General features: G+C 36.5%; 1 protein-coding gene across 1 annotated transcript; it reads right to left on the bottom strand.

Annotated features, from left to right (window-relative positions):
* Window positions 1–447: 447 nt before the first annotated feature.
* On the bottom strand, window positions 448–8,107 carry LOC105444095. The gene is made up of 4 exons (XM_030991003.1): window positions 8,002–8,107; window positions 5,951–6,172; window positions 840–941; window positions 448–581 (listed from the first exon to the last, which is right to left on the bottom strand). Exons 1-4 carry the CDS (start codon window positions 8,036–8,038, stop codon window positions 448–450), a joined length of 495 nt encoding a protein of 164 aa, XP_030846863.1. The 5' UTR covers window positions 8,039–8,107.
* Between the last annotated feature and the right edge of the window lie 6,154 nt (window positions 8,108–14,261).

Here is a 14,261-nt window from a genome sequence, read left to right on the forward strand (position 1 = left end):
ATTTGCCGGGAAACCGCCTACTAATTCATATATTTGGTAAATTTGTTTCTCTCATGGTCTGTGAGAGATATAGGGTAGTCCCATATACATCTTTCTGTGTATAGTGCTTGTAACTTTACGAAGAATGGGCCAAATTTCTTATCATTTTGATGATTCCAGAACCTTGCAGATGCTAGGTGCTAGATGATCAACCTTTTCTGATCGATTTCACAACGTTTCTTTCACAATGCAATCGCATGACCATAACTGGTCTTTACCTTTAACAGTGATTCGCATTGAAAGTTGTTTGAAATGGACCTGCTCATTAAAAAAAACTCCTGTCTCTAAAAATCATGTTTCTTGTCTCCCTTGAATGGACTTTATATACAGGTTTCACTGTAGTGGGTTCTTGTCTACCTTTGATACTCTGACTGCTGTCAAGGTTTTCTTTTTGAGTTAACATACCCATCACACCGCCAAACTGACTCCAGAGTTAATACCGACCGACAGATGTATGGTCATTTTTGTTCGGTCGGTTGTCGGTCTGGTGTCTGTCTTGTTGGGTGAATGAGGTTTAATAAGAAACATGCCTGGACCTGGACCTGTGAATGGACAATATCTGTCGAATCATTATGTCTTATATCTAATTTCTTTAAATGCACCCCATACCGCACGAATATCTATGAATAAAACCTATATAGTTTATTATACTAAAATAGCAAATGTGAAATATTCATGTCGGTGCAGGCCTATGATTCAAACCGAAAACTCAACAACAAAAAAGGGTATTAGTTCCAATGCAAACTAATAGAATAAGAAGAAAAGGAAAGGAGAATAAAATCAACTTTCTCCAGATGTACCTATTGAGCAGTCTTTTCCGGAGAATCCCTCTGGACAGTGACAGAGATACGCTTCCATCGTCTCCTCACACCATCCATTCATACATGGTCCAGAAAGGCAATCTATAAATAAATAGAATTTAAGAGGAGTAAAATAATATCTAGGAGACCGATATCTATGCATTTGTCTTGATATCCTTAAATGTTAGACAAAATTGTGTATAGGGCGATCTGTACAATGCTTCCCTCACGAAAATTTTCTTTAATTCTGGAATTACACGTTTTTTCAAAACGTTCATGATCCCTAAACACAAATTTCCCACACCAAACATGAAATAGGATTCATAATTTGGAAATGAAAAAGGGTATATTATTACGAAAGTTCGTAATTCCGAAAAAGTTACAGGGCTATTTAGAATTACATGTATTCATAATTATAACTTTTTTCATTTCGGAATTAGGAAACTTCGGGAAAAAATGAAATTGAAACTATAATTTTATGCCTCATCCTGAAATGAAAATTCTTTGAAATTACCAATGACTAATGGTTATTTCTTGTATTATTATTGATCAGTAGTAAAAGATGTAACTTAATAACGTACAAGGTTAGGGTTAGTGTTAGGGTTAAGTATTGTGTTGGTTCCGGTGAACCGACATTTGCCCCGGTACTTCTGCTCTGGGCTTGATTTCGTCAAAGTATAGGGATAGGGTTGGGGACTTGGGGGTTACAGTTGTGTGTTTATAAGAGAAATTTGAGAAATAATGTATTAAGATTATCATATGCTTAAATTTGAAGGATAATATATTTAGATTATTACATGATAAGTCTTGAAGGAGAATGTATTCAGATTATTACATGATAAATCTTGAAGGAAAATGTATTCAGAATAATAAATGATGAATTTTGACAGAGAATGTATTTAGATTATTACATGATGAATTTTGAAAGATAATGTATTCACATTATCTATCACGAACGCTAAGTATATCCGGACACCTACCCCTGGACATCCATCCCGGATAACCACCCCCAGTCATATACCCTCTATGACAACTACCCCCTATACTACCCCCTAGTGCAACCACCCTCTAGGACGACTACCCCCCCCCCTCCCCCAGGGACAACTACCCCTGGACAACTACCCCCTAGCCAACTAACCCTAAGACAACTACCCCCTAAGACAACTACCCCCTAGGATGGTTGTCCATGCGTAGTTTTCCTAGAGGATGGTTGCCGTAGGGGTTGTTGTCTGGGGGAAGTTATCCGGGTTGCAGTTGTCCAGGGGTAGTTGTCCTAGGGGTTAGTTGTCCGGGGGTAGATGTCCCGGGGCTAGTCGTCCAATAGAGGGTGGTTGCCCTAGGGGCTTTCCTAGGGAGTAGTTGAATGGGGGTGGTTACCCGGGGGCTGGATGTGCAGGGTGTAGGTGTCCTATAGAACCAATGCTAAGACTTTCAAAAATCAACCAAAGACACTCACAAAAGTGTTTGGAACCTCTCACAATGTGCGAACATGACAATAACATATGACATGACCCTAACATAATTTCCATAGGGAATACAATAGGGTATTGAAATCTCCCTTCACTTGATGTCTTTGCGATCTTATCAGTTCTAACAAAATTTGGAAAGATTGTGTTAAAACTATATCATACGATGAAGCTTGGTGATAAAAAAGGTTGGTAACAACTATGAGAATCGAAACTTTTCAAAGGATTTGAATGAAATCTTGATTAAATTGCTTTTACAAAGACGAACTTGGTGAACATATTCAACTGAGGCACATCTAGTGAGACGAAATCAAACGAAATTTGATGCAAATGGATGGATCATCTTGACACTGACGAGCTATCAACCCAATACAAATTTCAAATTACCTAATTCCCTCGGGCAATTTGCACTTTGCAAGATTCGTGTAAAGAAAATATTAAATTGACGAAATGATTTAAGAAATGAATTTGAAACTACTATCGCAGAATGAGCGAAAAATACATGAATATACATATATATATATATATATATATATATGTTTTTTCAAATTGAAATATGAACAAATGATTTCTTCCATTACATTGACTGTAGATGAATATTTAACATAGCTCAGTGTAATTGTTTATAAAGTAGCTTTTTTTTTAATTTGCCGAACCATTTTAAGAGTCTATACCTTATATCAGAATTGCTGATTGGCGATTGCTATTATGGGCGTATCCCTAAGTATCAATACAATCGACGGCCTTGTAATATGCTATTAGTTGCATGCCATGAAAAGAATATCCAAATGACAAGGGCCAAAAACATGTAATTTATAAGATAGAAGCAATTAATCGGCGCTTTTCAACAGAAACCACTTTTGCGATTGGTGGAATTCTATGAAGTGAAAAAGAGCAAATTAACTTCTCGATCGGATCAGTATACTTCGCTGATGATATTCCTGTTATTTCGCATATCATGCATGAAGAAATATATGATGAAAATGTCGCTATTGAAAGGCTGCAATTGGATAATTGGCCTAATGAAAAAAAACATGGTAGCAAATTACGGCAACAAGTGGAACAAATTAAAAGTACAACATAAAACTGTCAGCTCTGAGGAGTCAATCAAATTAATTAAATAGAATAAAATAAAATCAGGCCGAGCGTGAACAAAACAAGTATAATAGGACCCTTTACTTTTGCAAAATACTCGAGGTCGAGAGGGAGAGAGAACTAGAGTAAGAGAGAAAGAAAGAAAGAGAAAAAGGGGATGTATGGCTTGAATTTAGGCCATGAAGACCGGTTCTTTTACATAAAGAAATTATTTCAAAAATGAATTTGAAACTACTATCACAAAATGAGCAAAAAATACATGAATATATACATAATTTTGTTCAAAATTGAAATATGAACAAATGATTTCTTCCATCACATTGACTGTAAATGAATATTTAACATAGTTCGGTGAATTTTTTTTATCGTAGCTTTTTTAAAATTTGCCGAACCATGTTAAGAGTCTATACCTTATATCAGAAACGCTACAAGTATCGATACAATCGAGACGACGTCCTTGTTATATGCTTTTAGTAGCATGCCATGAAAAGGGTTTCAAAAATGACAGGGGCGAAAAATATTCAATTTATAAGATAGAAGCAATTAATCGGCGCCTCTCAACAGAAACCACTTCTGCCATTGGTGGAAGTCTATGAAGTGAAAAAGAGCAAATTAACTTCTCGATCGGATTAGTATACTTCGCTGATGATATTCCTGTTATTTCGCATATCATCCATGAAGAAATATATGATGAAAATGTCGCTATTGAAAGGCTTCAATTGGATAATTGGTCTGTTTACAAAAACATGGTAGCAAATTACGGCAACAAGTGGAACAAATTAAAAGTACAACATAAAACTGTCAGCTCTGAGCAGTCAATCAAATTAACTGAAATATAATAAAATGAAATCAGGCCGAGCATGAACAAAACAAGTATAAAGACCCTTCTCTTTTACAAAATACTCGAGGTCGAGAGGGAGAGAGAACTAGAGCAAGAGAGACAGAAAGAAAGAGAGAAAGGGGATGTATGGCTTGAATTTAGGCCATGAAGAACAGTTCTTTTATATTAATGTAGTAATGGATGTACACTGAATATCAATAAGGTACAGGGTTAGGGTTAGTGTTAGGGTTAAGTATTGTGTTGGACTATTGCTCTAGGCTTGATTACGTCAAAAGTATAGGGCTAGGGTTAGGTTTACAATAGGGTTAAAATTAGGTTTAGGTTTTGGACTAAATATATGTATATTTTTAGGTCTAGGTTGAAGATAGGAACTCGGCTATTGTATTAAACTGCCGGGGGGGGGGGAGGGGTATTGCAGGAACATGCGTTGAAGAACTGTGCGACCGGGATATCACAAGCATCCTTATGTCAGAAATGACATCACTGTCCTTGTGTTAAGATCTTGTGTGATTACTACCTGCACGGGTTTGGTTGTGGTAGTGTACGTAGAGTTGTGGAAAGTGTTATTTTATACAGTGCGACCCAGAAAAAACGAAACCGAGAATTATCGATGTGTTATCATAACTTTGTCACATTTTTAATTAATAAATGACACATATTTGGAAAGCTGAGATCCCCCTCTTTCATTTGATGCAACTCATATGATGCATATTTCACGCATGAGTGATTGAAATGAATTTGAAGAGAGGAAAGCAAAAAGTCATTTGGCGGACGGTATCACATTTCCAGAAAGTTGAGTTTCTGCCCTTTCATATGACACCTCAATCAAATACAAGTGATAGGTAGAGGTTTAATGCATTTTACTAATGAAAAGGGTATCGAAATGACGTGGGCGAAAAAAAAAGCAATTTATAGGATATACAAGCAATATATTGGAGTCTGGCTCCTGTCAACAGAAGCCAATTTCGCGATTGATGGAAACATATGAAGTGAAACATAACGATTTGATACCTCGATTGTTTTCATCTAATTCACTAATGACACTGGTATTTCGCAGATCATGCATAAATAAATGAATACAATTTCACGGCCGATCATTAACAAAAGGTACAGGGACCCTCCTCTTTTGCAAAATACTCCAGAGAGAGGGGGAGGGGGAGAGAGATAGAGAGATAGAGAAAGATAGAAAGAGAGAAAGTGGATGTTTGGTCAGAATTGCGCGATGTCGATGGCATGAAATGTTTGCCATTAAAGTGACATCCTTCGACTTGGTTTCGAGCCCACGGCTCTACCAATGAGCCATCGCCCCCCCCCCCCCAACTCCGGGGTCGGAATGACCGCATGCGTGTTACCAAAATGTCCGGTAAAGGGGTACTTTTCGTGCGAAAAAGTCCGGCCCGAGAATTGTAAAAAAAAAAGGGGTGTATTTGACTTTTCACCCGGAGATTTCTTTAAAAAGGGGGTGTTTTTCTTTTTTTTTCTCTCATCTCTTTGGACTCCTGAGAAATTATTCCGAATTTAGGGGGGTACATTGAGCATTTTTCCGTATTTAAGGGGGTCTCCAAGGCAGGAAAAGCCCGCGAAAAGCCCGCGAAAGGGGGTTCAGAAATGTTGGCAGTCCTCAGATAGGGGGTGCTTTCAAAAAGAGGGAACGAGCATATGCGTACCCTAAATAACACTGAGTGGGGGGGGGGGGTCGCGCCCCTTACCTGGCCTTCGGCAAATTCGGTAACCAGCCGGTATGTTGTCCCTCCGGCAGCTCTTCATCAGTGGTCTGGGGATCAATTTAGGGATCTTGATTATCATGGAACCGTTGCTCAGCCGGAAGTCACCACAGGGAGGGTGGATGGGCAGGGAATAATTCAGTTCCATATCCCCAAAGGAACTGCGTTGGCAGGAGGTCGGGGTCTTTGCTGAGGTGAATCCACATACTGAAAATGATAAATGGATGAAATGAGGCACTGATGACATAAATTTAACAAGATCATTGCAGCCTTATGTAAAACTCACCAGGGACGTTTCGATCTCATCAACTAAAATCAAACCAACCAACAAACTCATGTTCAAAATATAGCAGACTTCGAGATCATAAATTCAAATATGATCCGAATTATATTTGGCGCCATATTTTTGTTTAAAACAGACTTTCAAAGGCACAGGCTCTTCCTACTTTTTATGCGCCATTGAGCATCTCCTGGATACGTGCGCAGTATGAAATTTGAAGCCATTATTATCAACTTTGCCAACATAATAAATATATGATATGATATTACATTTATCAAGCGCATTTTCATGTCAAAAAGCGCATAAACAAGGATTACAAACAATACAAAGAGAGAACATTAGGATAATAAGCTTAGTACGTCAATTACAAACAGAGGAATATTACGACAAGTTTAAAAGAAAAGTTTTCAGACACTTTTTGAAAACTGTAAGAGTATGGCAATTCTTAAGTAAAGCAGGTAAGGAGTTCCAGGTTTGGGGGGCAATAACGGAAAGAGCCCTATCCCCTATCGGATGGTATTAAGTTTTTTTATACTACTGGCTGATGGTGCGAAAGGATTAGATCACCTAGGTATGCTATGGGGCCCGATTATTGAGACACTTGTAAGTTAGAGTTAAAGATACTATGTCCCTTTTGCAGCCAAAATCAAATTCTGTAGAACTTTGCAGGAATTATGAAGACGTTATGTACGTCCTAACTGTGAAATTTAAACTTTAGCAGTGTCCTAATATTCAAATTATGCAAGAAAACCCGTTTAATCGCTAGACTTCACTGTCGGACACTATTGAGTGACTGACTGGCTTTTTTTTCTTGATTGGTAATAACATACATAAAAATGAGCTGTAAAGGGTACATGAGCATTTGTCTACATCAATAACACACTTCTTGTAATGGCCAATTATTAAACTGAGTGAATCTTAGTATAAAACGTACGACCATTCGGTACAATGGTCTGAAAATCAGACTATTACTTACTGGCTCTATAGCTCTTAAGTCTATTCGACATCTTATAGTTGTTATTTTTCCACTTAAAGACTTTTTCAAGCCCCCGTTCTAAATTAGTATTATCTTTCAAATGCCGTTGGAATTTAACCTTTTCATTTTGGGGGCCTGCAAATGGGACATAGTACTTTTAAGGTCTTACGTATGATGCTTTATTTTGGGGGAGTTGAAGGGAATTAAGATCTTTAAGCGATTTACCATGGAGTAGGGAATTACAATGAACTAGATGAGACAAAACAGGAGATCTTACAACTGCCTAAGAGGAATCTTTATCTTCCATGAACGTATTGAAAGTGGAAATTAACAGATTTGGATACAATCGGAACATGATCTGACATATTCATACTGTCAGAAGTATTGATTTTCCAAAATTTGTTACTCAGGAAGGTCTTTCCTTTGTAGAGGGTCGATGACGATATATTATTAATAGTAAATGTTGAGTAGTGCGCAAAGGGAGAAAACAAATAAGAGAAAAACTGAAAAAAAATTCTACAAACGGGAAAAAAATGTCTCAATATAATGACTTAATTGCCAACTTGATATTCGCACAGATTTAGTGATTTCGTATTTCAAATATTCATTATATACTTTCTTATTATTGGTCCGGTTTATTTCAACTATCGTCATTCTCTTTCTCTTGTTTTTTCTGCTTTCATACAAATTAACTCATACGATTTAATCAGACACCAAGGCTACAACATACGATCTGAGGAAAAACAAATGGAATATTACAGCTTTTAAAGTGCTACTAACCTGATGTGAAGAAGACTACAGTTACGATGAGAATCATGACTAAGATCTTATGATGCCGGACTTTAAAAAGAGTCTGCTGGATGAGAGCGGAGAGACCGTGGATAAATGGAATCTATATGGGTAAATCAGTGAGAGAGAGAGAGAGAGATGTAATTTTTCTTGTTATAATATAGGAGGCGCGATAGCTCAGCTGTTGGTAGAGCAATAGTGTCGTAATCCGGCGACCCGGGTTTGGAACCAAGTCGATGCGCTAGTGCCCTTTGGTAAGGATTTAATCCTCATAAGCAGGACCCTCGGAGGGGACCTAAAGCCGTTGGTTCTCTGGTTGCTTTCTAACAAGGCTAAATACACCACTAAATATATCTCCTACGGTTGTTTCATTATTTCTTCTTCACTTCTATATATTTATATTGCATTTGTCCTTGGTCTAGTTAGTAACTTAAAAATTGCTTTAATAATCAATTTGGAATTTATAAGAATAATATTGGGCAGATATAATCGTGTATAATCAAAAGCAGAGACACTGTCAACATATTACTTTTTGGTTAGGAGTTAGAGAAGAAAGATATACATGTACTTCTATGTCGTGAATAGATGAAAATCTTTAATTCAAATACCCTATGGCTTTCTTCCAATTACGTCCATACAATATATGACATGCTTTGCGGCAATATATTGCAAAGTGTGTGCTATTGCAGTCAGCTTGTGATTACCATTTACAATTGCCAGCATACTTCATGCGAGGCTCGTTAAAAATGTACTTGATTGTGAATAAGACAAGTGCAAAATACCACAGGAACGAACATCAATAATGTAGAGATTGAGTACAATGAACCGATTGGACCCAATTTTGAATGAACGTAAGAGCTGTCATTTCATACACTCGCAGTTCTAAAGCTATTGTTAAGTAAGCACTCTAACATAGACAGTGGGGTAGTCACAGGGGGTACGAGGGCACGTACCCTCAATCGAATGGCGAAATATGATAGAAAAATGGGGAAACGAGAGAAAGTGGGTGGAGATGGGTAAACAGGGAACTAGAAAAAGAAGATGATATGACTGTGCGTATCCGGACACCTACCCCCTGGACATCCACCCCCGGATAACCACCCCCCAGTCAACTACCCCCTAGGACAACTACCTCCTAGGGCAACCACCCTCTAGGACGACTAACCCCGGGACAACTACCTCCGGACAACTACCCCCTGACAACTACCACCTGGACAACTACCCCTAGGATAGTTGTCCGGGGGTAGGTGTCCTGGAGAATGGCTTTCGTAGGGGTTAGTTATCCGGGGGTAGTTGTCCTTTGGGGTAGTTATCTGGGGGTAGTTGTCCGGTGGTAGTTGTCCTAGGGGGTAGTTGTCCTAGAACCGCAAGTATTGATTAACGACAAAATACGTTAGTGCTTGCCTGGGATTAGAACCCTCAACCTTGAATTGGGAGTCAAGCGAATGCACCACTATACCACAGTCATGGTTCTAGGACAAGTACCCCCTAGGACAACTACCCCGGACAACTTTATTAAAGCCGATGAGGCTTCCCTGGGTAAACAAACTTATCATTATTATATTGTAAACACTCAATAAATTCTTAATCACCCCCAGAATCAATCAAAAGCCTCGGTCACAAATGCCATTACGAACTGCTACGAACGCCGTACGAACGATTTTCAGACAATGGAAAAACAGGGAGATTCGTACGAACCTTTGTGACCGTAGCAAAACTAGAAACATATATAGAGAGAGCACCAAATCAATCAAATGAAAAACCTAAAAATGTATAATTATGTTGCTGGGCCAAAGGTACTCAAAATAAAAGATGTTGACACGAAGAAGTCCAAAAGTGTTATAAATTAATGGCCTACACAGCAGACCTCACTTTCTATGTTTTTACAAATATATTCAAGTATATTCAAATAATACTGAGAGATAACCGGTAAAAACAGGAAATGAGAGAAAATGAGCTACACATAACAAAGTAGAGATTTGAGGTATAGTCATCGATCAATTAGCCATAAACAGAATTGATTCCAATACAAAATAATTATACGAATGAAATCGGTGACCACTATTCAGTCTTCAGCTTTGCATATCTCATCATATTGCCACACTGTCGGCTGCACACAATAAGGCTGTTACCGCTATTGTCAATATATAGCTGTTAGACGGCGATATTCTATCCATGAATTAAAAATCAATTCCATTTTTGCCACACTTATCATCTCTGATTAGCACAAGCGGTTAATATTAGAAAGAAAATCCGATTCATTTTGGTCAGCGTATCGGGATGATCTATGAACCGTCCTTTCTAGGTCCCTTTTGAGAGAAAAAAATGAATAGAAGCGCTGAAGTACAACATATTTGCAAGGTTCTCGAATATGGACATCGCTCATGACAATAACAAGTCATGGTAAAAACATGGACACGTGCATATTTTCTTGTTAAACATGGACTCTTTATCAAACAAACAAACAAGTCTATGCTTACATTGAACAATTCAGTTCGTCGCTATGATACAAGAAGAGTAAAAATAGAATCCCTCAGGGGATGTTGCTATTAGACAGCTCTTTCATCGCTATGATGCAAGAAGAGTTTTTTTGTTTGGTAAATCCGTCAAGGAATGTTGCTATTTTTTTCATATTCAGACACCATGAATCAGTTAATAGGATTGTGTACCATGTGAAATCAACTCAGTCGAAGTTATTTTTTTAAAGCGTATTTTAGAGAATGCAAGTTATAGTTTGATTTCTTCTATATAAGAAAAGTCATTTCGTTTGTGTCACTTAGCTTGTGGTGTTGGAACTTTATCTCTCTTAATTATTCTTTAATTGAATTGAAATTATCAACAATTTATACAAACGTGTACAAATAAACTGTTTTCGTCAAATTCCACTAATTATATGTTTTTATTCAAAGTTACCTTGATATTACCGCCTTTGTCTGTTATTTTTTTCCGTGATCTTCATTCCATTCCATTCAACATAAATTATATTTCACTTGTGGAACTATATAACATGATCATACAGGAACATAAATAAGTAAATGAATTTGAAGCACTGGAGCTTTGGTAAATTATTACATTGATTTAATGATATAATAGCATTTAATTATGATATGGTAACCCTAATTACTACATATCCAACACACACCCACAACGTTCATTGCCATTGTTCAATATATTTCTTGTCGTTTTTGTTATCACTGTTTGCAATACAGATTTAAGTTTGTAATGACTTGCTGAGAAAACTAAAACAGCCTTGCGGCTAGGGGCAGGTTTTTATATTCGTTTGTGTGTTGGATTTTATTTCTGCTTTTTTCAACATAATAAAAAGTAATATACAAACTAGGTACTATTATATATTATCGAAATAGTCAAAGTACATATATAACCATATCATAACATGAGTCGATTAAATAATTATACTTTCAAAACAACTGATAGTTGAAAAATCGTTTTAAAATTGAAAATTTCAGGAGGCCGCCATCTTAAGCTAAAGCTTCGACATGAACATGATGGTTGCCTCAGGAAAGGAATATATGTGGGCAACAAACCTATTATATATAAATATAATCAGAAACAAATCATTACAGTAAGCATTATAAGTACTGTTGTATTATACAGTGCGTCCCAGAACAAAAGAAACCGAGAATTATCGATGTTTTATCATAACTTACTCACAATTATAATTAATAAGTGACACATACATGTAAAGCTTAGATCCTCCTGTTTCATTTAATGCAACTCATATGATGCATATTTCAAGCATGGGTGATTTAAAACGATTTGAAGAGAGGGTACCAAACAGTAATTTGGCGACGGTATCTGAATTTCAAAGAGAAAATCACATTTCTGTCCTTCATATGGCACCTCAAAAAGGAAAAATGAGCTAGGAATAACACAGTTCTCTTTGTGTAAAGTAATGCTTTCATTTCCATAATTTGATTAAACGAATTCGTTCACACTGGCTGCCTTCCGTTTCATTAATGCATGAAGTCTTTCGCCTCTTTGTGCATGGCTGATCGTCAACTCTGTTTGTGAAAACGAATTCGTTTAATCAAATTATGGAAATGCAAGCATTACTATGTTACCATGTTAAAAGGGAAGTCCGCCCTGACATTAGGTTTGTTTTAATAGGAGCAGGTAAATGAGAGAAACAGGTCAGTGGAAGTTTGAGCAAATTTCGATTACAAATAAGAAAGATATGAATTTTTGAAGTAGCGATCAATCAAACACAACTTGGCAGTGAGCACTTAGACACATCCTGCGAGCTCCTCTGTACATAAAATTTGCACTTACTTGCATTCTCTTTGTTATCATGACGGCATAGATTTGTTGCCATGCAGGGGTTGGATAGAAACATATTTGCAGTTATTATATTTAGGATGCATATATGCTTTAAAAATGAATAATATTGCTTAGTACGGAGCAAATGGAAGGGGACTCGCAAGCTCTATGTGAATACATGCCTATTTTAAAAATATGTGTTTTTATACAATTTTACATTTTCTCTAATATGTGTGTTTGGATAGATAAATCGCAAAGTGTTGTCTCATTTATCCCACGATGAAATAAACTTACTCTCATTATACTAGACATTATACTCGTCTAACATGAAGTCTACCATAGGAACATGACACACCTCTTCAAGTGCAAACATATGTAAATAATTCACATCCGTCCGTCGTTTCCGCTATAAGAACATCTTTTAAAACACTGACGGTAAATTTAAACGCCCCAAAACCTTTGGTGCATATTGCAACATTTCAGTTTTGACTTCGCCCCATATTCACGTGTACTGCACATTCCATGATTACATAATCATTACATATTGGGCGTCATTGTAAAGGAAAACAAGTATGGCATTTCAATGATACTACATTCAAGTATGATAATAATAACAAGCTAGATATTGGCACCAAAACCTGAATTGCAGAACCTTTTTAAGGGGGTTTATATACAATGTTGCCCACAAAGTTGGAATATCAATATTTCCCATACCTCTTTTTATGAAATGATTGTGACACTATATTCATTCTGTAAAGATAACATTTGTGTTTTCTCACAACGTAATTGATCAATCTCTACAACTCTTTTATATAATAAATTATATCCTGCATCAAAAATTTGTTGGCTTTTGATTGGTTGAGAACTCGTCACTTGACCAAAAATATTTGAGCTATTTTTAGAAAGTACTATATGAGAGTACTATTTTGAATGTGAATTTTTTTTTAATTGAATCAATTTTTTTTTCTTCAAATCTTGATATAATGAAAACAAAATATTTTTAATCTTTTTAGATAAAAATTGAGATTTTTTTTTGTTTTAAATTTGTTTTTCCCAAAAATGATTTTTTTTATTAAAAAAAAATAATACATTCTTGATGCAGGATATAAAACAAATATACCATGCCTTCTATTCGAAGTACTGGTTAAACTATGGGCCTCGGTGACTCCAAAAGTACCATTTGCTTCGGGGCTGCGCCCCTCAGCAAATAGTACTATTGGAGTCACCTCTTGAGCATAGTTTTAACCAGAACCTCTCAAGGCAATGTATATTTGTATAATATATACAAACACGATCGCAGAGACTATCAAAAAGTTAATATTAGGATATTTTGATAGCCTTGACAAAATAACCAGTGCAACGACAAATAAGAGACACGTAAAAGAAACATTTTATATTTATCTAAAGCGTTTAATACGCTCATCAATGCTAAATTGATTTAAAACTTTATACATATGGGATTGGTTTAAAAACTACTTGTCGAACAGACAACAATAAATTACAAATACAAACGTAATTGGACGGTTCTGATGTCATATATTGAAAGAAGATTGACGATTTCAACACTTGTATTGAAGAAGAAAATAGGAACGCCGGAAATCCTACTCTGTTGGGATAAATTTTGATTTGGGATGTAAATTAGAGCGGGTAGTCGTAACTCTTGTTAACATGTTTAAAAAAGAAATATGAACTTACAATTTACTGCGGTCCACTGCAAATGATAAGAGCTCGTTTTATACCAGATCTTCAAAGCAACAATGTGGATGGAGCGTTACCGTCTGAGAAATTAAATTCCTTCCTGGTGTAAATTAGAGCGGCTAGTCGTAACTCTTGTTAACAAGTTTAAAAAGAAAGATGAACTTACAAATTACTGCGGTCCCCTGCAAATGATAAGAGCTCGTTTTATACCAGTTCTTCAAAGCAACAATGTGGATGGAGCGTTACCGTCTGCACTAAGGAACGATGATCGAATG

Source organism: Strongylocentrotus purpuratus, unplaced genomic scaffold (genome assembly GCF_000002235.5).
Source record: "Strongylocentrotus purpuratus isolate Spur 01 unplaced genomic scaffold, Spur_5.0 spur5_scaffold_2, whole genome shotgun sequence".
Lineage (NCBI taxonomy): Eukaryota > Metazoa > Echinodermata > Echinoidea > Camarodonta > Strongylocentrotidae > Strongylocentrotus > Strongylocentrotus purpuratus.

What these genes read in the sequence shown, in the direction of transcription:
- LOC105444095 (XM_030991003.1), bottom strand. Translation starts at nt 8,038, where the DNA reads ATGATTCTCATCGTAACTGTAGTCTTCTTCACATCAG. An exon ending in TGTAGTCTTCTTCACATCAG is followed by an intron (nt 6,173 to 8,001) that starts GTTAGTAGCACT and finishes TATCATTTTCAG; the next exon opens with TATGTGGATTCACCTCAGCA. An exon ending in CCGAATTTGCCGAAGGCCAG is followed by an intron (nt 942 to 5,950) that starts GTAAGGGGCGCG and finishes ATTTATTTATAG; the next exon opens with ATTGCCTTTCTGGACCATGT.